Below are 24327 nucleotides of genomic sequence, written 5' to 3' on the forward strand. Positions count from 1 at the left end.
AAAAGGCCCGTTCATTGAGCTCTTGAGAGGATTAAAGAGCAAAAGCACCTGGTACAGAGCCTGCCTGGCTCCCAAGACTGTATGAGCTCAGTAAGAGCTAATTTTCTTGGCCTGCATGAAAGCTTTACATCAGTGAGGTTATCTCCGTGTTCAAGTCCCTCTCTGTCTTCAGGTCTCCTCCCATCTTGAAGGATCTGATTACTCAGATGGTAGCTACTGTTTCAGAGAATCTTGAGTCCAAAATTATTTAGTTATAGTACACAATCACTACGTCTGATTCTATCACGCTACAAATCCTCTAATCAGCATTTAGTCAGAAGGGGTACTTCATGGAACTGTCTTCTTTACACATTGTTTCACAGGTATGAACACAGAGCCTCACCAGCTCAACTATAAGCCCCTAGCAACTGTCTCCTTGGCACACAGTCAAAAGCTTGCTGACTGACCTAAACTTGGTATATAAACACAGAATCTTAGAAATGTGTAAGTTACGATTTTCCTCATGTTCTATCAGTGTGCCACTAGATATTCCTAAGAGTTCAAAATGGGATACATCAAAACTATTTATCTCATTTAAATGACCTTAAGCTGGAACAAGGAGTAGCAGCTTAAAGTTCTAGCAAAACTGAAAGTTTCTTTACACTGTAAGGCCAGAGCCAAAGACATAAAAATTTAAGAAGGCATGAACAGCCTTATGCTACTTTTACTCAGCTGAAAGATGCTGATCAACCTTATATTAAGGAAAACTCCAATTTATTTCTTTGTTTCCTCTGAGCTCAGCTGACTAGTCACAATATAAGACTCTTGAGACAAGGACTGTGGGCTGGTATGGGCTGGGCTAGTCAAAGACTGACTTTCTGACTCTAACCAACCAGCCTATTTATGAATGGCACCAGTTAACAAAGCGATGGTGTTTAAGAACTTACTGACCCTATACTGTACCTACCACTACTAGAAAAAAACGACTCAAAACATATGTACTCCTTTGCTTTAAGGACAGTATTATTTACTCAAAACATGAACCATCATATTACCAATGAAGAAGCACAAACACTTAAAATCAGTAAATCCTTAAAGCAAGGCTTTCATTGACTTATGGAGTCAAATCTAAAGCCAGGTCCTACTAGAGATGCAAATCCATTATTTTTTGAATATCCTACCAATATTCAGGCTCCAGGGTACATTCCCAAAGCTGGCTTCTATGAGCAAATTTTAAAAGAGGTATTAATGGCTCACTGACTGAACTCAACTATGCAGAGCCTGGAAATGAGGCGTCAGTCTACAAACACATTTTCATCAGCCTGTCAGATCTGCCTGCCTTAGGTCCTCATGAAGACTTCCCAGATTCTGACTGAGAGCATTTGCACCACTTGCTAGTTCTGACTTCAGGATGTCCTTCGAGTTGGACACGTTCCAGGCTGGCTACGGCTATGTTTGGCACCACAAAGCATGCTGCCAGTCCTAGCTGTGTTGCTAACAGGAGGTCGGAAAGCATCCCTGGAAATACAGGGACGCTAGTTAACAGATCACACTGTTGTTTGTAAGCAAAGAGTTCTGGCAAAGCTTCAAAAATAAGAAGCAATACCTCCCCCAACTAACCTCACTTTTAGCAGCAGAGTATACTCAAGAGAGTATCTGATGAGACAAGATTCCTCTTTCCGCTCTCCAGCCCTCCACAAAGCTGTTCTTTGGCACTTTTTCTAAGGCTAGGAGTTGTGTAAACTATGTAAATTAGAACAGTTCATCAGGGTTACTTCAAACTATTCCTGCAAATTTTTTTCTCATTTTTCTTACACACTTGAAGAATAAAGGACAAATTCAGGACAGAAAACCAAAATGTTTAGAATCTCCTTCTAAAGCAGTATTTCTTATCTGTGTATGGACCATATGCTGAAATGAAATGCCACCATGACTATACATGGAATAAATGTCCAAAACCAAAAGCTGGTGGAAACTGGGAACACTTTTTAGACAGTTACAAAAATAAAACTGATTGAATATTCTTTAGATCACATGCACAGTAATGTGTAATTACAGAGACTCAAAGGAAAAGTAGCTAAGAAACCTAACTAAGGTGGTGGCAGAAAGTAAGGGAATTAAAAAAATACAGTGGAAATTTCAGAGCTCCTATTTCTGGTTTATGTCATCTAAATAAATGCAAAAACAGCTCAGGCAACATAAGAACCAAGCCTGACCTCTGACAGGGCAATACCAGGTCACAAAGTCAATACCCACTATGGACTCGATTAACACTGAGTGGAGTGAACCTTCCTCTCTTCCAACAAACTAAATGACCACGTTGCTAGGGGCTGTGCAAGACGCTGAGATACAGGAACCTGAGACCCGGGGACACATAAACATGCCACAGGCAGAGGTACACAATGGCACTAAGGGGCAGTGCTGGGGCACCCCAGGGAGAGAAGCGCATCGAGAAAGACTTGTGCAGCTCGGGCTTGCTCTAAACCAGGAGGGAAGAGTGGGAGGTGGCCAAGGCAAAATGAACAATAGGACTGAAGACCACAAGATGTGAAATAGCTTAGTGCTCAGGGAAACTATGCAACTAATTGGAAATTGACCAAATTTTGTTTAAATATAGTCACAAAGATTAATCGACCCATTATTTGACATTACTGGCAAATATGTTCACTAATGAAACACTGTAGAGCTTTTTGGGCCAGGATATTTAATTGTGCAAAATTCTGGTGCAGTTTAACACAAAGAAACAAAATGACTCTACAACAAGAGTAAGACTTTGCCTAAGATTATTTATGTAAAACAGAGTTCTGAAAAGAAAACACAATAATTATGGTTTTGCTGAATTCAAAGAAATGCTGCCTCTGCTCTCTGGATGTGCCTCAGATGCTGCTGTCTGCACATTTAGCTCAAGACCACATTACACATCCAATGACACAAGGAACCCAAATTAGAAGAGGCAGTGCTGGACTGGACAACATGCTGTATGTCACCCCAGTGGAGCCACTCTACAAGTACTCTTTTGGTCCTTCAATTTTCACATAAAGACACAATACTAGATCACAGGTCCCCAGTATCTGCCTCTGTCTGCTTAGGCTGGGGTAGGAAAGGTGCAGCGCCCTGAAGGAAAGGCTTTGGGAAGTCAAAGGTCCTCGAGGAAAGGGAGGAGTACAGATTCATGGTAAAGGGAAACGCCTACCAAGTTCTACTGCTAGTCCACAGCAGGGTTCTCCATTCCCACTCCCGCCCCAATTCTGCCCCACGGCCTCACCTCCAAAGATCAGAGTAACCACTAATGGTTTGCAACGAGAGGGAAGATATCATTCCTGGCATTTCAAAGTGAAACCCAAAATACTCTAAACACACCAATGGGTGGTGACATTCTACAGCAGGGCTGTCCAAAAAAATTTTCTACAATGATGCAAATGTCATATGTCTGCACTGTTCAATACATAGTAGCCATTAGCCACGCACAGATATTAAGATCTTGAAATATAGCCAATGCAAGTGAAGAACTGAATGTTTTACTTAATTTAAATAGTCACATAAGGCTAGTGCAGATAGTACTGAAGAGAGTGGTAAATATCCGACATATGGAAGCCAAATACTTACGGAGTCCAACCTTACACGAGAAATAACATCTTCCACAGAAACACCAATTTATAAGCTCTTAGAAAACAGTTCTTCATTAAGTAGGGACTATCAAGTAATCAAAAGAATATTACATTTTAAGTGTGTGTGTGTGTGTGTGTGTGTGTGTGTGTGTTGACAGATTTAATCTATGTTCAGCTGTTTTAGCCAAGATGAGTCTAAGAAGACACAACCAAACAGTGTGGCAATCAAATAGATGGGATCCTGGAACAGAACAAAGGACATCAGGAAAAATCTAAGGAAATCTGAATAATGTATGGGCCTTGGTTAATAATATCAACATTGATTCATTAATTGTAACAAACATACCATACTAATAAAAAGACGTTAATGACAAGAAAGATTGGGTGTGAGATACATGGGCTCTTTCTGTGCTGTCTTTTTAATTTTTTTGGTAAGCCTAAAAGGGTTCTAAAATAAAGTTACTTTAAAGAAAATCTATGCTCAAAGAAATTACGTTCAGTAAAGATGCTGTAACAGTTTTATCTTAATGAGAGGATCCTGTTAAGGGATCCTGGTTGAGAACATAGTAGCAGTGGTATCTTACCCAACCCTCCCTGTAAACAGTACACTGAATTTTGGGGCCTCCAGGCTTACATTTGATAAACACCTGTGTAAATGTTTAACTGAGTAAATGTTTTCAGGTATATGAAGAGGAATCTTGAGCTTCTTTATTTCCTTGAGCAATTTTTTTTCCAAAGGCTTCATGAAAAGGTATTCCATTTTCTACTTAGACCACAAACTTTTTAAATTTTCTTTTTTTTTTAGAAACTAACATCTAGATAGCAGATTTCAGGTGGATACCACCCTGCACTATATACAATATACTTGTTAAACGTGATTCATATTCTGGTGATAGAGAAAATAAAAAGCTTAATCCTTTCTATTTCTGAAGTTACTAAAACACTAGTGTAAAGTTCATGCTATTTTCAATACTTGGAAAGTTCTAGTTAAAAGTAGTCCCACTTAGAAACCTATTTCCATAAAATACCTCCTTAAAAGGCGGTATGGTTGTGTCATGAGCAGGAAGTTTGAATTTGATGGCACTTATCTAAGGTTTTTTTATAAAACGTGAAGGAAGTGTCATGATTACTCTGAAGCTCTTGTATGTGCCATGCTGTCATCAAACAGCTCATGTCTACTTTTATAACTGCCTATATGCTGGAAGGCAATTAATCTTTCAAGTTTAAGCGTTCTAGGACAACTCCAACAACTCTTCAGAGTTTGACAGTAAGCTTACAGAAATTCTCAGTAAGTCAGGCATATCTGGATGGACAAAGCAGCCATGAGTGTTTCTAAATTAGCTCAGAAAACTTTTCAATACTCATGTCTTATCAAGTCTGTTTTCATTCAGGACACCAAAGTGCATACCTCTAAAAACAGTGTAGTACTGAATATTATCTATATCATGAACCCTCTGCACTAAGCATAGTACTCTTGACCTAGGAGATACTCAGTTTGTTGTTATGATTCATCAAGGTACTAGATAAGCAATCTTAAGAATTCATACATACTCAAGGGAAAAATAATTAACCAACTAGACTTAACAGACATCTATAGAACACTTCAACCAACAATAGCAGAATACACATTCACTTGAAGCACACAGCAGAACATTCTCCAGGGTAGCTCTTATGCTAGGCCATAAAATAAGCCACAATAAATGTAAAAGGACCAAAATCAGAGTGTGTTCTATAAGCACAGTAAAATTAAAATAGAAATCAACAGAAGGAATTCTGGGAAATTCACAAATATGCAGAAATTATAAACACACTCCAAAATAACCAATGGGTCATAGAAAAAAGAGAAATTGGAAAATAACTTTGAGATGAATGAAACCGAAAACAACTACATACCCATAATTATGGGATGCAGCTAAAGCAGCATTCAGAGGGAAATTTAAGGCTACAGCTTTAGGTATTTATTAATGTCTATATTCAAAGGAAAAATGTACCATAGTTCATTTCAAACTGAGGGTGCTATTCTTCTATTTATAAACCCCCCCCCAAAAGCAGGCAATCAATTTTTCATCAGGATATCTGAGAATATGCAAATGAGAGGCACGCCCCTTTCACAAGGCCTTTAATATCTAATAGGGAAGGGAGTGAGGGAAAGAACATGCAGAAAGCTTAAACCTTCATACACAACAGTAATAAACTAGTAACTAAATTTGAAAGTTACTTCTAGGGTCTTCAAAGGCAACAGCTGTTTAGGTGTATGCAGTTATATTAGGGGCTCCAAGAAGGCAGACAAAGGGCTTCGCAACACATAGAATGTCATTTTCCAAGTTGATAAAAACTTAAAAGTATTGGTTCTTTCTACACCAGTACCCTAAATTTAGGAGACCAGTAAAGTAATTAATCTCAAGACCTGAAGGGCTACAACTTTTCACCTGCAGCACTAAGTGAGGCCATTAGTCACAAATTTATTTGATTATCTGATGTGGACAATATTAGCACAACTTTGGGGGAAATTCACACCACACCAATTTCAGGTTCAAGAGCTATTCTGACTCAGCTGTAACATGTGACTTTGAGAAAGTCTTAATCATTATGATCTTTTCTAGTAGCCTGGCAAAGAAATCCTTCAAGCTACTGCTGTTTTCTAAAGAGGTACAGTACATTAAACAGCAATGCTGGCCTTCCTTCCAAAGATGAAGTACCTGCGTACTTTCATTATTAGTTTTGACTATGGTTTCACTGTGATTTGATTATGGTTTCTCATTGTACCCAGAAAGTACAGGAACAGTAACTATGGCTATATTCATTAAATGTTTTTTTCCTAAAATGTTACAGCAAAATGGAACAGTAATTTTCTCTGGGAAGAGTGTTTGCGTCTTACATTTTCTAATGGGTCCTACATTTATTTGTTTATTTAATTTGGAAAAAACTTACCTGGGTGACAGGACGGATTATGGCCTAACTTTCTTTTACACTTTTCTATTAAATATTTCCAACAAATACTTTAAAAGAATGAAATGAATACATCTGATTTTTATAATGCACAATAGATAGCTAAGACCCACTAATAATTTCAAATCTTTATTTTGTCTCTTAATTTTACTTTACAAAGTGGAATATTTTCATAAAAGCTGATAAATAAAAAGTAAACTTGACCAGTCAGAGCTAAATATGGACAGAAGACAAAAAGGAGAAATGGATAATTAAACCTCTGAAAAACTGCAATTTGGCTGCATTACTAATTTTAATCCAGTTTGGGAGCCTGACCTAAGTCAAAATTACATAAGAAAGCACGTAACATTACTTTCCTATCAGCTGCAGGGAAAAGATAAGCTAGTATAACTAGAAATCTGGGCAGCAAGACCAGTTTTAGGGCCAATCTTATTTGTTCATAAGGAAAAGGGCTTATCGGTGTATATTCTACATAAAGTCTATGTAACAGCCCTAGGTAACGAGGAGATGTTTGTGCTGCCTGCACCAAGAAGAGTCTTAATATGAAGTAAATTCACTCCATGAAGCTGGACATTGTAATTTTTTTCCCTTTTAAGAAAGCAAAACTGAACCTAAAATGTTTGTTCACTTGTAAACTGACATCTGGAAAACCGTTGTAGTGTTTTTAATTGCTTTTCTGATTATGAAACTAATATATGCTTATAAAAATATCCACTACAGAAATGCATACTGTAGAAAGTAAAAGTTCTCCATAATCCCAACATCCAGAGAAAACCAACATGACAGTTTTCTTTTTTTTTTATATTGCAATCCATGTAAGTGCATGAGGATGTTTCAGTTAAGTCACTCTGCTTTTTTCTCAAAAGCTCTTAGCAGAACCTCCTGGCTCCAAACCTAAACATTTGCAGCATCAACTAAACAAAGCCTGGTTTGTCTGTCTTCCCATCTTTTTCCAAACAGGAGTGAGGATGGATGATCTCCCTCTAGAAGGGACTCATTTAGCCAAAGAAGTAAAACTGAATTAAAACAACATCTATGAATAAGCACCAAATTTCTCAGCTATCAAAATTACTCATTAACTTAACCTGGCACAGCTATTAAAAAAATTAATCACCTGAAGGAAGAGCACAAAATAAAATATGCTTCAAAAAAAACTACGTGCTGTAGTCAAGTATCTCACATGCTGAGTGAAGAGGTTTAATCATTTCACAAATCTGGTTCCACAGTCCTATAAAACACTGTCAAACTGTGAAATAATGTTCTATTGTTAAAGAACAGAGGATGAAGCCAACATCAATCAGCGGCACTATTATTATGTATTCTGGCTAAGATTATGGGCAATTCTCATTTAACTTGACCTCCGGTAGGTAACCTGTCCAATCCTTTAGGACAACAGAGCATTATACACATATATATATACACATACACACACACATAAATATAGCGAAAGCCTCCTTTGAGATTATGAACTAAATTATTAGTAGAAACAAGCTAAATATACAGTAATAGGGAAATAGTTAAGTACAATTATAGATCATTAACCTTAAAAATATTTCAAAATATTAAACCATTAAAAAATAATTAGTAAAGTAAATATGGGCAAATGGTAACATATGTTATATTTTAAGTCCACTACAATTACAGCACTATAAAAATGTTGGTATGATGACAAAGCCCAGAAAAGATCTTCTAGCTCTCTTCTACTAGAGTTTGGGGGGGGGGGGGGTTATGCAGGATTTTGAATTTCCTACCTTTTTTTTTCCCTATTAATGTATGTTAAAGTAATTTTAAATGTTAAGGGAAAATGGAAGTACTGCTAATAAAATGTTGCAAATATGTTTTTTCCTCTAGTAATCCATTTCAAACCATACATACTACTTATCTATGAAAATAAAAGATCTATGAAATGACACAAAGAAGACATGCAACAGTCAATGTTCTAACAGAAAACACATACTCCTTTCTTCTCTGTGAAGCCTACAGCTTCAAGGTCCAAAAGGCATTTCCTCTCACTTCAAAACTAAACTGATGCTTTTTGTATTTTTCAAAACCAAATATTACAGAAGGCTTTGCCATTTCGCCAATCCAAGATTTTAAAAGTCCACTATTGAGAATAAATTAATTAAAAAGTAAAGCCACTGTTAAGGTGAGAAAAAACTCTAATATTTTACCACTAATAATTAGTACCTGTTTTGATAAAAGTATTAGGACAGAAAACATACAGCTACTGCTATAAAGGGGACCAACGTAGGCTCTGAGCTTTCCCACAATATAAAGAAGGAAACATATCAAAGCATTATTTATAGCATCTTTGAGACTTAAAAAAGTTGTTTGGAGGAAAAATATGCCTATTCTAGGTATTGAGACCAGAGAGAATGTTCTCCCACAGGTCCTCCCTGAAGACACTTAGAGATAACTCCTTAATATCCTTATAGCCGTGACAATGATGAGTTTTTCCCAAGGCTGTTTCTTCCATCATCTCTTACTGTTGGCCAACAGTGCAATCCCAAAGCTCCATTCAACCCAAGAAATATACAAAGGCAAGGTCCCCGACAGAACGCTGTGCAGGTACCCATCTCTTTGCTTTGAGGTTTAATCCTGAGAGAGACCAAAGACTTTTAAAAATGTAAAAACTATTTGTCTTTCATACAATCCTCCATCAATATCATGCTTTCAGCTAAGCTCTGAGACAAAGCTAGATCAGTTCTGAGTTTGAGGTAAAATAAGGACAAGCCCCTGGCAAGTTTTCTGTGCGGCATCATGTGACTTAACAGTTACCTGAGCCAGCAGATGAACGGACATCCCCTTAGCAAAGCTTGTGCATATGAACAACATTAATAAAACCAATGGCAGCTAGCATACTATCTAATGCATCCTAGTCACTGCTTCAAGTACACTAATATATTAGTTCTTGTCATCCTCACTGTGACACTAGGAAGGTAGGTGCTACCATTCCCATTTTAAGGATGGGAGAACCAAAGCATAGAATAAATTGCCTAAGACCACAAGGCCAGGTATGCCAGGGGCAGAGCTGGGATTCAAACAAGGTGGGTCCGGCCCTGGAGCACATGTCTCTCATCCACATCGACAAGGAGGTGAAACAGAGAAAGTACTTTCCAAAAGGACCAAGATTTTCCTCAAAAAGGCATTCTGAGTCACTCTTTTAAAGGTTTCTAACTTTTATGACACAGCATAGGCACAGTGAATTGTAGCCTAAAGATATAAAAGCAGGTTAAATCTCAGTCATTGGAAAACAAAAACAAAAACAAAAACAAAAACCAACCAACCAACAAACTAACCCTTGACCAGAGCACTTTAACTTCCTGGAAATATTCATCAAGGTAAAAAGATGCAAAATGTTAACTACTTACTACTTGAATAAAACTGTATTGATGTAATAAAACTGATAAATTAAATGAATAAAGTAATTAAAAAAGAGCTCAAAAAAGGAGTAACAATCACATGAAATACAGCCCCTTGGAGGTAACTATTACCTTTCAGGGGACCATTCAGAAAGAAGTCTATGTATTTAATAAGCAAACAGAAATAGATAGCAATTTTCCCTAAATGTGCTCTCCCTTTCTCTCTCCGTTTGACCTCATTTGGGTACGAAAAAGCCCCACAGGGTAGTGGTTAAGAACATGGAATCTGGACTTAACCGGCCTGGATTTGAATGTGAACTTGGGCAAGTTACTTAACCTAAGCTTCAGGTTCCTGATCAGTAAATTGGGGATAATAGCATCTATCTTAATAGGATTATTGTAAGGATCAAAAGAAAATGCAAGTAAAATACTTAGCTTAGTGCAAGGACATGCTAAGAACTCAATGCATTAGATACATCATTACTATTCAAAAGAGGATCCATAAACACTTGTCTGTGCAAGTGTAGATGTTAATACTGTGTTGATACAGACTGATGCTCACATTAACATCTTCACAGTAGTCTACTCTACAGGCACTATCATCTGTTTATGTAGCCCCTTATCGATGGGCTACTTAGGTTTGTTCCCCCCAATTCAGTAATTCCATGGATTCAAGGAAGAAGCTTCTTTTCACACCTTTTAACATCTCTGAAATGAATCTTATAAATGATCATATTTCATGATTTAATTGCAGCAATTTCTTTGCTAGGTAGTACACAGATTCATTGAAATAAACATCCTTATGTCTACATTTTTAAAAACCTGTTTGTGAATTTTCTTGGAATTAATTCCTAAAAGTGAAATCGCTGGGTCATTTTATGATCTGATACCTATCACTAAGCCACTGTTCAGAAAGACCAACTGTATTTCTACAAACCTCCACTGGCAGGAGGTGGCAGGCCCCATTTCTCCACACCCTGGCCAACAGAGTGGAGTCAATCTTTACCATCTCTGCTAATCTGACAGGGAAAATGACCTTTTTTCACCCCCTTCATTTCTTTCATTATTAACCTCAGCTTGCTTTAGATAGGATGTCCAATAAGTCACTACGTAGAAGCAGTGCCACAAGACAGCTGCCCATGCCTGGCAGGTGAGCAAATCAGGACTGCCAATACCTTACATTTCTGGTTTCCTCCTCTCTGACAGTTAACAAGGACATTAATGTATTGCAGGGGGAGCACTGCAGCCAGACCTAAGACCAAACCCCTGCTTTGCCACTTACTAGATGTGTGAACCTGAGCCTGTTGCTTGACTTCTGCACCCCTAAGACGGGGCTAATAATGTCAACCTTTCAGTGCCCAAAATCAGAAATCACGTATCACTTCGTGGCATGTATTAAATGCTCCATAAATAATAGCCATTCAATGATGCCTTAATTATAACAGCTCACAGAGGTGAAACCTGAAGACCCAAAGGAACATCGCATTTTCTTACACATTTCTTTCTCCAAACAGGGATGACTGGTCTTCATCCAGCCCCCCAAAAGAGTCTTGTATAAGAACTGAAAGTTCATTCTTAGCACCTATTTGGAAATAGTCCATTCAGATGGCAGGGGAGGCAAACGAACATAATGAAAGGCAAATAAATTATCTGCTATAAGAGAACTCAATCAAACTGTCCTCATACTTAAAGATTAAATGCAGTACTCTGAGTTTAGTCAACAAGATTGATAATAATTCTTATCAACAGGTAAACAAGTATTTCAAAAAGTACACTGATACTAGGGCTTTAAAATATTGAAGAAAAAACCCACCCCAACCTCTTATTTTTCAGGTTTGACAGTTCAAACACCTGAAATGAGACACATGTACTGTAATTCAGGACTTACAGCTGCTGTGAAAACAATAACCAATCAGATTCTGGCTCTCAGGAGCGTACTCAATTGACATGCTCTTCTCAGTTACACAGGAGAATTATTTAAATGTCCCCCAACCACTAACAGGCAGAAATCCCACTGTTTTTCCTTTCAGTGTCTCTCAAAGCACCCCCAGTCCTTCATTCCTAGTCTCCAACACCTAGGCAGGCACTTAAATTACACCAATCACTGCGACCTGCTAGGCTGGGACTCCAGGCTTCCCTCCTTGCAACCCACTACACACGCAGAGAACACTTTTGTCATTGGCTAATAACTCTTCAGACACTTAAGGACAAGATCAGACTCTTACTGGGTTTTTCTTATCTGGCTCCAATTCTACCTTGTTTTCCACTCTGAAACAGTCTGCAACCTTATTCCAGCATTCCTATTTCAAACAGAACAAGCACCGCCTCACCCTTTTCTTCACCTAGCCCTATCCTACCTGGCACAAGGTCCAGATCAAGTCGCACCTCTCCCACACATTTTTCTGACTTCAGCTCTTACCCATCTCTTCCCTTCCTAAATTACTCCGCAGTTACAGCATGTAACAACACAACTTTAGCAATTCATTAAATATCAGCTCAGTACTAAGTACTAATAGCGGTAAGCTTGGATAGATCATTAAACTCTATCGGCCACCATTTCCTCACCGGTAAAATAAGAAAGTCTAAGTTAAGAGATTTTAAAAGGTCTTTTCCTGTCCTAAAAACCCTCTAACTTTATATACTCCCACATACTGTTTTACTTATCAATCTCACTTCTCTTACTAGTTCCTGAAGGGAGGAACTACACCTTCTGTTTCTTCCCCAACTCTCAAAACAACTTGTCTCAGGACATGGCTCAAGGAGATGCTCTGTAAATGTGATGGTGAAATAGGGTCATCAGTACTGAACTCAAGATCTAGTTCTCAAGAGGTTTAAGAAACAGACAAAGGAAGTTAGTGCCGGACAGAGTAGGATCCTGAGATGATCTACTGTTGGTAATCTTCTAGAGTCGAGGGTCTGCCTTGATAGAAAATAAGCCTGCTCTAGAATGGAATGAGCCGGGTGTGAGAACTCAAAACAGTCTCTTCATTCCTATGCAGCACTGTCTGAAGTACATGTACATAAGCCCCTAGATGGCAGGTACAACTTTTAGGTAAGCTCAGGCATTTTGTGTGTTGTAGGGCAGAGTATTTAGGGGACTTGTTCAGTGGAGAACCCCCGGGACTATTTCAAGGTTGCCCTAATCAACGGTGGGGAAATTTAGGTTCATTTCAGACACGTAAGACCTAAAATCTGCAACAGAAGAGCGATTTCTTCCATTTCTATGCTCCAGAGCCCTCCCCACCCTTCCCCAAGAAAAACACAAGCTTTCATAAAAGGGAAATTAACAAAGGCAGATACATTGAAGCATTAAGTTCTATTTAAGGCCTCCAGTAAGATGTTTTAATTTTGCTCTTTTCTCAGGGCAGTACAAGTCAATGTGTAGATGGAAAGTAAGGAAGTGGTCTGATGGAGCACAGGGGTCAACATTCACCAAAAGTTAACCGGGAACTCCCAGACAGTTAGAGAATGTAATCCCTTGGAACTCTAGTTGGGGCAGAGGGCTAAGCCTCTTTCTACTTCATCATTTTCCAATAAAATGTACTCAATACCCAAGTGCACACGTCCCTTTCATCAACACAGGGCAAATATATCTCTATTTCAATCAAGGGAAACTGGCCAATGCTTTCCAGTCACTTCTAAACGTGTTCTGGTTCACAACTAACACCCTAAAGAGTTATCAAATCAAATCAGAGCCACTCAAATGAAACCAGTTACTCCTTGAATAATCAAAGAAGAAAACACTGCTTTTTTTTTTTAAAAAAAACTAATAGCTATAAAGACAAAGCAATGTCCCTCCTCTTCACTCAGCTGCTTCACAGAATTATGAGACAAAGGGCAACCACTGTATCGTCACTCTTTTTTTGGAGTAAAGCCACAAGATTACTGACAAACAGCTAACAGCCACCATTCAAAAGCAATAATGGCACTATGACTTCATATGCCACTTATCTACCAAACTGGAAAGAACCAAATATATGTATTTTTCTCTCTCCCAGAAGAAAATCTGAAGGTAAATGTGGGCACTCTGATTCACTTTCTCTCCCATTATAAAAATTTCTAGGGGAACGTTAAACAGTATCATCTTCTCTAATTATAGGATGGGAAAGAAAGATGTCACACTTGTTCAAGGAGTTTACCAACTTAAATTGGAGAACTTATAAACTGTTCAGGTCTGAGACAAACTTCAGTGACAGTAAACAGGGAAAGTTCTTGTCTAAAAATTCTTAAAAAAAAAAAAAAAAACAGACCTCAAAACTGCAGTTTTGTTTTAATTTGTTGCTTTAGCGTTAAATGTGCAATTGAACAGAGTTAGAGAAAAAAATATGAACTACCAGGCTCAAATTTCAAGTTCCTAGAGTAACTTTAATTGTTTATCTAATTTACATTTAGATAAAAACAAACAAAAGTTGGCTCCAAAGTATTTTTCTATAGGTGACAAGTCTGGCTACTTGAATAGCTAATCCCCTTTTTTTTAAGTAGCCAATCTTATGACATCAGGAGCAGGTTATCTGCTGAAAACAGTAATCACATAAAAAACATCAAATCACTTTCTCTGTATACCAATGATACAGAGTAATTTACTAAGTTATGTTTACTTTGATTTCTAGCTAAAGAAATAGAAACAGAAGATGTATTTCATTCTAAAACCTATAGCTGATTCTGTCTGCTTTCTGACAATTTAGCCCTGACTTTGAGAATATCCTCAAAAAGCCTGGCATCACAAAAACAGCTTTGAAAAGAACACACACAGTTTCCTTCTCCTTAAAGGGCTCTTTATCACCTTCTATGAAGTACAACCTACATTTCTAACATCAAGAAACTACCGTGCAGATAACTTCAAAGCAGAACTCCACGCCTCAGGCAATGAGAGCAAAATAGTAACCATCTATAGGTCTGCCAAGCTTAAAAACAAAAACCACTAGTCCTTTTATAAAGAATCATATTTCTCTATTTCTATTTTTTTCCTCTTTATAAAAATCCTAATAATGGATGGCAAATTCCAACAATCAGACTGAGGTTCTGAGAGAAAAAAACGTCAAAACCCGAGACACAGTGAAGACTCAAACATTAAACTTCAGGTTTTCCTCAGTTAGAGTTGATACACCATTCGATAACACCCAGCCTTGTAAAAAAATAAATTACATATCCAAAAGGGCAAGTGCTCCAGTCAATTGGGTAAACACATAATTAACATGTGCCAGGTGGAAGCCGAATCTCATGTAAATAGCGGGGCTCAAAATGAGCTGCAAAATATACGGAAGCTTATTTTTAAACCGTCAGCAGGGTTTTTGTGTGTGTGTGCAATCAGAGTTTAATACAGGGTAATTGCTCCTCAAGTTCCATTTAAGAAAATCGAAATCTGACTTGTACAACAGCAAGTTGAACCTTGTCATTTAGAACTCCATTAGTTGTTTCACAAAGAAGAAAAATACAGAGGTTCTTTAATGAGTTTTGGCATATACTTCTGTCTCTCTAAAGTAGGGGAAATTAATTTCTAACCTACTAGGATCACATTCCAGAATGCAAAAATCTTTTGACTATGTAAAAGAAGACTAATTGAGTGTTTTTACATAAATGCTTCAAGTTTAGCCCTTTTTTAAAAAAAAATCCTCTAATTTTTAAGTAAAACTCTACAAGGTAAACCCATCTACTCATCTACTTCCTTACTCTAATCCCATTGCTTTGCCTCTACTTGAATTACCAATATTAACAAGCAAGGAGAAATGTTCACAAAGGCACCCACACAAAGGCAGTTAAAGACCATACACCACACCAAGCCTCTGAAGTCATATTTGATATTCTACTCAGCATCTATCTCAGCTAGCCAAATCACACACGATGGTAAATGTGAAAAGTGGGCAATGAAAAAAGAAGGAACACAGCTTCTTTGTGTGTTATCAGGGCAAAAAAAGGCAGGTGAGTACAAGGAGAGGGCGTCTGGGCATCTGCTGGGCATCAATGCTTACCTTGAGGATGTCCCCCCTTTTGAAGCTCAGCTCGTCGTCTGCGGTAGCTTTGAAGTCATATTTGGCGATGGCTTCCATTCTGAGCGGGGCTCAGTGCTCAGCAGCCCGAAGCAGGGGGAAGGGAGTCTTCCCGGCTGAAGCAACCCAGTGCTCTGGGCTCAGCCTCGCCTCTCTTCTCGGACTCGCTCCTGCACTCCGGACACACAATGCCACCCTGAATCAGAAGAGGAGTGATTGAGAGAAGTGGCTAGGATAGAAGGCAGCCCCGCCCTGCCAGTCGGCCAGTCGTCCCAGCCCCCACGCCCCCTGGCTCGGCCTGGCTCAGCCTGGCTCAGCCCTCCTCCCTCCCTCCCAGGCAAAAGCCCTGATCTCCTTCTTCCTCTTTCCAACCTCAGCCCCCAGGCGACTGACAGGCCTGCCGGCCAATGGCGACAGCTGCTCGAGCTATTCCAGAACACACTTCCTCTTCCTTCCCGCTGGGTGTGCTCGGTGTGCAGGAACCGGCTGGAGTCCCGAGCAGTCTCCGCCTTTCCTCCCTCACCCCTTACACTCTCTTCTCTGGGCACGAAATGCGGTCCACCAAAAGAAAGGCCTCACCCTGGGGATGGCACCCAAATTTTCTCAGTTAAATAGGCCTCTCCCTCCATTTTCCCTGCCAACCTTTCTGGTTCTTGAAAATGTTGGGTCCCCTAACCACAGTCAAAAGCCAGCAATGTGGGCTTTGGTCCTAGGCTGCTTTACCTGTTCTCAGAAACTAAACCTTGGTCTGCTCCTGGGAAAGGGGAGAAAATGAACCGAGGAACTACTTTTTCATTCAGTATGCTGCTTGTCAGCACAGTGGCTCTCCCTCTCCACTTAACAACTGTGATCTGCAAGCTCAGGGGACCAGAAAAAGGCGCTTCAGCTCGGAGCCTTTTGCAAGTGGAGACCTGCTCTTGCATAAAGCTCCCTTGCAAAGGAGGGCTTTGGGGGCCCCAACAGCCCTTAAAATAGATGTCCAAGGTTCAGCATTCCGGAGTAGCCTCCACATTACTTCTAACTAGCTTGAGGAGCAAAGCTGAAGTCCTAATCTATACCTGAAAGGAATCCCTTTTTCATAATCTGAGCTGCCAGACACCTTGTCTGGGAGATGGTGCCAGAAAGCCAAACAGAAGTCTCTCTCAGTTACCCTAAGAACAGCTGCTTTTCTGGGAGCCAGGGGAGTACTAAACTGATCCAAATTGCATTTTGCAGGTAAAGATTCTGTAATATCCCTTAGGTAGTAGACCAGCTGAACCAAGGCAGTACAGACAATGGCTGCAGAAGCAAAGGGGGAAGTACAGCATCTCCAGCCAAGAGAATGGGATACAACCTAGACCTCTGCATAACAAAGGAAAACAAAGTCCCGTTCTTGTTGGGTCAGTCATTGGTTTCAAACAGTCTAAATAAAAGCAGAAGACAACACTGACAGTGGCAGAATGGGGACAGATTATTTATAGTGACACCCTTCTTCCATAATTACCACCTAGCAGAGAATTCATTTGAGGTTATTATTCTTTTGTTCTAAAGTTAACAACTGGGGCATAGCTGCAAATGAACTACAGAGTAAACCAGCTGGGAATATAATAGTAAGATTAGAGGGAAATGAATATTAAAAGGAGGAAAGAAATCATCTAGTAATAAGAAGTCCTTCAGTCAAATTCTGAAAGCCAAACATTCTCCTGCAGGTAACTAATAAGCCAAACCAGTGTTTTATTCTATCAGGCCAAATCTAGGATATCCTATGTTGTGCTGGCTCCCTGAGGGGAAAGCAAAGACAGAGTCCCAGCAAAAAACAAAAAACAAAAAACAAAGATTAGTCTCAGGGTATCTATTTCTGTGAGTCCTTAAATACCCTTTACTTACACTCACCACTGTTGCTTTTTTATCAAATGAATACATGTATACAACTTTAAAAGTCAGAGTATCAAAAGGCTTATGAAAAAGGAGTTCCCTACCCCAATACCCACAAGCCATCCCCCTTGACTTTGTTTTTAGCTTTCTCTGTATTTACTCACAATATTTCTAAATAATATGCTCCTACATATGCTGTTTCTTAACTTATTCCAGCCATTTCCTATCACCTGGAAGATGAGGACCTGGCTGTTCCACCCCTGCTTGTTTTCCTTTGCCCCATCACAGTAACAACCCATATTCCAGTTTAAACAGCAGTACCACATTATGAAAGAGTGTTCACTGATGATGTAAATAATGTGTGACAACCAATGTTCCTTTCTAGCACAATCCTTCAATTTTTTTCCAGCATTAATAACTAATAACTGTCTTTTTTTGCTTACTTTCCAATGTGTATACTTACTTAAAAAAAATTTTTTTTTTTTACAGATGCTCCAAAATCTCTGCCACACACCTATCAATATCTTCCACACCCTGACCTGACCATTTATTTTCATTGGTATCCTGGTCTGACCGTTGGAACTATATACCAAAGATGAGAAGCTTAAGTACCTGCCCTCCCCCTAAAAAAACTTAAAAAAAAAAAAAATGGGAAGCTGAAAAATAACTGAGCAAATCCAAAAAAACTGAGTTTCATTTTTGTAAAATGGAAATCAGATGGAAACCCAAAGCACTGTCACTGTCAAGGTACTATGTAGTAACAGGGCATAAACTTCTCATTCAGGATTCCAGATGACTGTAGTGTGACTGAACAGCCATGGCATAAAAACCAAGAGTTTTCAACGTCTTCCTGCTGTTACTCAACTTACCTACCACAGGTTTCCTAGAGAAAGTTTAAACAGACTAACACTCATGAAAATCAGGCAACTACTGCTTTGTGGGATACAGTTTGATAGAAATGAAAATCAGCTAATCAGTACTTCTGTGGCTGTGCCAAATAAAAATTAGCATCTCACAGAGAAAACTGGAAGAAGACAGCATATTAAGCTATCCACAGAAAAGCACACAGGCTAAAGGAATTCAGAAGGGTGTGTTTCATTATTAAGACAGAAAAAAAAAACATTCTATCACATACACCACACTAATTACTTAAAAAAAAAAAAAGAAAGAAATGTCAACGTGGACACCATGTATAATGATCTTAACAGAGTAGACGTTGCTGTTCATTTCCCAAGAAAACGGGCTGAGAGTACACATAACACTGAAGCCTAATGAGAGTATGTCTGAACTGAACTGGTACCAGCACACACCCTGCAGCCCATCACAAGCAGAGAATTTTTAACAAGGCAAGTGCAGCTTGAATTATACATTTAAAGCAATGTGCACTGTATCCTAAACTGCAGTCTCCTAAAGGTATTTGTAGGATTTTATTTTCTTTCTTCTATTCAACTCTCTTCTTCCCAAAATTGACAGAAAATAAAATACATGATGCTTTACTGGGGCAGTACAGCTTAGTGTTAAGTCTGCATGGTTTGCAAAGGCAGGCTGGCCCCGGGTTCAAGCAATAACCCTGATGCTTACCAGCTATAATTTCGGGAAGCCTTTTTAATAAGCCCCAGTTTGTCTCATTGGTAAAATAGGGATAATATCACCTATTTTATAAGACTCACTGAGCATTAAATTAGGTAATATAGGTAATAGACATACATGAAGTGCTTTGAACAGAGCCTGACACAAAGTCACTCAAAATAAGTTAATATGTGACTCTACTTAAAATACATGATAAGATGTTCATCTTAATTATTAAAAACAGCAAATTAAAACAATGAGATTTCTTTCACCTACGTGGCAAATTTTTAAAAGATATGTAATATCCAGTCTCTGCAATACTCTGGATAAACAGATTCTCAGACTCTTTATTCTACCAATGTTTATTAACATTTTAAGCAGGTACTATGTGCCTGACTTTATGGTTGGCACTGGATTATAATAATAAAACCATCACAGAGCCTACACTCTAGCAGGGAATTAATTAATTCAATCTTTTTGGAGAGTAATTTTGTAGTATCTTTTGACAATTTTAAACTACATACCCTTGGATAAGTAATTCCAGATTTATCTCTTTAAAATACTGACCAAAAACTGTGTGCAAAATACATATATCCCTGATTAATATCTATGAACATAATAACTAACAAGTATCTTTCTATATAAGTACCAAGATACGTTATTAAGCTTAAAAAAAACCTGCAGAAAAATTACAGTTTATCTCATTTCTGTAAAGCAAAATAATATACATCAATGTGTGCCCCCAACCCCCCCCCAAAACCCAAAACAAAATGTTAACAGTGATTACCTTTGGAAGTGAGATCACAAAATATTTTTACTTTCTATACCATACACCTGAATTGTATTTCCATTGTTTTTACTGTAAGCATGCGTTTGTAGTTAGAAAAAAACAAAAACAAAAATCTTACTGATGCTCTGGAGTTAGACCTGGATTCAACTGTCACTTTACCACTGGCTGAGTGGGCGACACTGGAGAAATGACTAACGTTCTCTAATCCTTAGTATTCCCTCAGCTAGAGAATGGGGGAAATAACAGCATCTACACCTTATATGGTCATTTGACTAATTAAAAGAGACAACACCTGTAAAAGGCCTCAGCCCAGCCCCTGGCATAAAGTGCTAAGAGCTGTCAACTAGCATCAGTTGACTTTTCAAATATCAGTCCACATGTTCTCACAGTCAGTCTGGAACTTCCATCTACATACAGACTCAGAAGAACCCTCTGGTTGGCAAATTAACAGCCCTATTAAGTATAAACTTTAAATGGCTCCACATCAAGTCCAAACAATGCTCAAATATTCACACTTATAAAAAACTAATCACATCTATAGTCACTTATTCTAATAGGCCTTTAAATATTTATTCCATATATACAGAAAGCATAATTTTGAGCTGAGTAATTTAAAGCCACACTCCAGTCCCATTAATTTACGGATGCATTCTGTAACAACAGTTTTGGTCCTTGGACCAGCTGCATCAAATCATCCCATTCAGGGACTGATTCACTGTGCCCTTCTGGAGTTCTGCAATGTAGTGGCCTTAGGCCCGGAACCTAATTTGAAATAAGATTCACAGGTAATTCTTATGCATGCTAATTTTTTTTAAATCACTGCTATACAGTAACGGTGCCTTTATTGGATTTCAAACTTTGCTACAGTGTCTTTGCATAAAATGAAAATAATGCATATTCACTTAGCACAACTGGGAAAAGGCCAACTTTGACAAATAAAACCAAAGGCTCTCAATGGCCGTTCAGTAGTGCCGGAAAGGTCTTCTGAATTAAGGAACCATTAATGTCTCTCAGGAGAGCTTGGTGGGTCTCTAATCTTTATTACTTCATTTCTCCAAAATCTGTTACTCTTCTGTTCTAGGTAATGATTAAAACTGTTGCTGCATAACCTGCAACGTGAGAACAGGAATTACTGAGAAAAATTCTCTAAGCACCATCAACTAGTATTATTTAAAATCTAGTAATCCCTCAAGTCTGAATACATCTGCTGAGGAAGTAAACTGCCTCAAGCGTTTAAATGCCTGCTTCCAGTATCAAAGAAAGCTGATTACAAGAATTAACCGTTTTTAAATTTTGGGATTCAGGAAATTTTGAACAAAGGAAGAAGCAACAGAACAAATAATTTCTTCCTGTCAAAAAAAAAAAAACCAAAAAAAAAACCCAACCCAACAGCAATAACAAAGAGGGCTGATTACAGCATAAGTGGGAAAAGACACCTGATTTTTTAAAAGCCTGGTAAAGAATAAATTTAGTATTATCACAACAGGCAACTTTAATTAATTCATCACTGGTCTAAAATTCTCTTCCCTTAAATGTTTCGAGTTTTCTTAGTTCTATTGTAATATAGGTCTATGGTTGGTTTTCATTTTTAACATTCATCACCCCCACTAAAAGCCAAAGAGAAGTCACACAACCCCCAAATCAACCAAATCTTCCTTACTAACATAAAAGAGACACAGGAAGGAAAGTGTGAGCAGGCACGAAAACGTGATCTAAAAGTGAAGAAAACAACTAAAACACAAAAATACAAGCAAGCTACGCTTGTCACCTACTGGCAGTATTGATTACTTACGGCTGATTTCAATTCTTTGCGCCTCCCAGTTCCCAGGGGAAGAACTTAAGTCTCCCATAGCTCTCTAGCAACCCTTCTGGCTAACTGAAGGAACACAGTGCTCGCTTACAAATAAAGGATAAAGCAGGAAAGAGGGCATCTTCCCAGGAGAAACGGAATCTTTAAATGACGGAGAAAACAAATTGTACCGAAGAGCAGAAACCTCGAAAAATTATGCCACAGAGGGGACAATAAGGAGGAAGGGGAAGTAGATGGGGGAAGGGGGGGAGGGGGCAAGTGACTTGCATTATACGAGTAAGCATTTAGTGCCCGCAGGGCAATGGAGAAAAGTAGGGAAAAAAGGAAGGCAACAACAGGGGAGGGCAAAGTGAAAGAGGGACTAGAAAGCCAGAGACTAATGCTCATTTCCCTCGTGTGTCTTTCCACTCTTTTCTGAGAATCAATCAAAAGACAGACTGCGAGGGCACTTCGGCTCCTCTGCAAATTATACTTTTATTGCATCTGAAGCCAGCCCAGAGTAACTCCCTAAATAAGCTTATACGGCTTACATATACACGGAGAGCACTGCAAATGAGGAATACCAGAGATTCCCTCTCCTCTCTCACTGAAACCTTTCCTCGGAGCATTCCAATCAACTGCTGCTTATTTCTCTTGACAAGTATCTTTCAGAGTAGTTCAAAAATAAACAAACAACAAACAACGAAGAAGCAAAGGCATCTCGACCGGCTCGAGCAGCGAACGTTCTAACTCATAGTAATTATAGGGTTGGTGGGTTTCCTCCCAAAATTCGGCCCCCAAACACCAGGAGATGGTGACGTGGTGGCCTTGCAGGTCGAAGGAGCATCAATCACCACACTTGGAGCCCGCTGCGAATCCCCCGCCTCCCGGGCCAAGTCAGACTGACTCACAGAATGAGTACCCTGTGCTCTCGGGCTTCTCCCGGGCCCCTTCTGCACAAACCCGCGTAAAGAAGGCATGAAACTTAACAAGGAGCCCCCGGCCTCTGGCCCGGGGCTCCGTCCGGAACCAAGATTCGGGGAAGAATGGCCCCCAGGAAGGAAGCACCCCAAAAGGGGAAACGTGAAGCCCGGAGCCCAGGGATTCCGCTCCCCGCCCCTCGCGGCCCCGACCCCCAGGCCCGGCAGCCCGCGGTGCGCTGGGCCCGGTCCCTCCAGGCCATCTCCCGCCGTGGAGCCCAGAAGAAGGGGCACAGGAGCAGCGCTGCCGCCGCCGCCAGCCACTCACCGTGGCGCAGCTGCTCCGCTCAGCGTCTGGCCAGCCCCTCCGCAGCGGTGCGAGCGGCCGCCGACCCCGCTGCTGCTCCCCGAGGGCAGCTCCTGTTCCCGTCGCCGTCACCGCCACAGTCTTCGCCGCCACTGCCGCCGCCGCCGCCGCCGTCCGGTAGCCGAAGCAGCACAGCCGCCTCGCTTCCGCTCCTCGTCCGGGTCCCGCGAGAACTTCCCCGCGCGGCTCCGCCCCGCCCCGCCCCCGCGAGACTTCCCCGGCGGAAAAGGCCCAGAGCGCAAGCGCTCTTTCTCTCCGGGCCCCGGCAGGTAGACCTGCTACAGGCCAGGGCGCAGGCGCCAGGCCGCCCCGCAGCAGGTGGCACCCGCAGGGCTCCACCCCCGGGCCGCTGTAACCCTCTCGGTGCCAGAGTGGGTAAATTACAGCTTGGCCCTGAAGGAGTAACTAACTCTTTAACCGCTTCCTAATCACTTCCCTTCCCTTTCCATCAAACCAGGGCAATTTGGAGGAGGGAAAGGGAGGGGGGAAGGGGAGCGAGCAGGAAATCTCCCTCCCGCACGAAGCACTTCAAATAGAGGACCAGGTCTCGAAATATTTGAGAATTCGGTCCAAACTCTGCAGTGTTAGATGAGTTCATATATTCATTCGTTCATCGGTTGAATCAAGTGCCTAATACGTGATAAGCACCGTGCTAGGTATAGGAAGTACAACGACGAACAGAAATCCCGGCACTCAAGGAATTCACGGAGGAATAGAAGAAAAGTAGACAAATAATACCAAAAGTACTGTCAGAATTGTTTGGAAAATGCTAAGGAGGCCAAAACATGGGGAGGAGGGGTCGGTACTCTGCCCATCTCAGAAAAACCTTCTCAGAGGTGGTGATGTAGTGATGTCTGAACTGAGTCTTGGAGGATGAGTAGGAGTTCGCCAGAAAAGTCGGGGTAAGGCCATTCTAGGTAAAGGGAATGGCACGCACGTGCAAAGGATCGGAGGCGTGAGAGTCGTGTTCTGTGCGATGCTAAGTAGTTCGCTTCCTGTATGAGGCGAGGTGAGTTACTGGGGAGTGGCAGAAGATGAATCCTGGAGAAGTAACTTATTTTTCAGTTCCAAAAGCGCTTTCCAGTTACAGGAGAGAACGGAGCATCTAATGGTAATGTGTTTCCTGGAAGCCAACAAAATAGCTAGAGATGAG

General features: G+C 40.1%; 1 protein-coding gene across 1 annotated transcript in view; it reads right to left on the minus strand.

Moving 5' to 3' along the window:
- Window positions 1-23346, minus strand: part of GRB2 (growth factor receptor bound protein 2) — a 60321-nt gene extending 36975 nt beyond the window's left edge. The window contains exons 1-2 of the mRNA XM_074343671.1: window positions 23136-23346; window positions 15868-16081 (exon numbers count right to left, since the gene is read on the minus strand). Coding sequence (XP_074199772.1) covers window positions 15868-15945 — 78 coding nt within the window. The 5' untranslated portion in view covers window positions 15946-16081; window positions 23136-23346. The remainder of the gene's footprint in view (window positions 1-15867; window positions 16082-23135) is intronic.
- Between the last annotated feature and the right edge of the window lie 981 nt (window positions 23347-24327).

Source organism: Camelus bactrianus, chromosome 16 (genome assembly GCF_048773025.1).
Source record: "Camelus bactrianus isolate YW-2024 breed Bactrian camel chromosome 16, ASM4877302v1, whole genome shotgun sequence".
NCBI lineage: Eukaryota > Metazoa > Chordata > Mammalia > Artiodactyla > Camelidae > Camelus > Camelus bactrianus.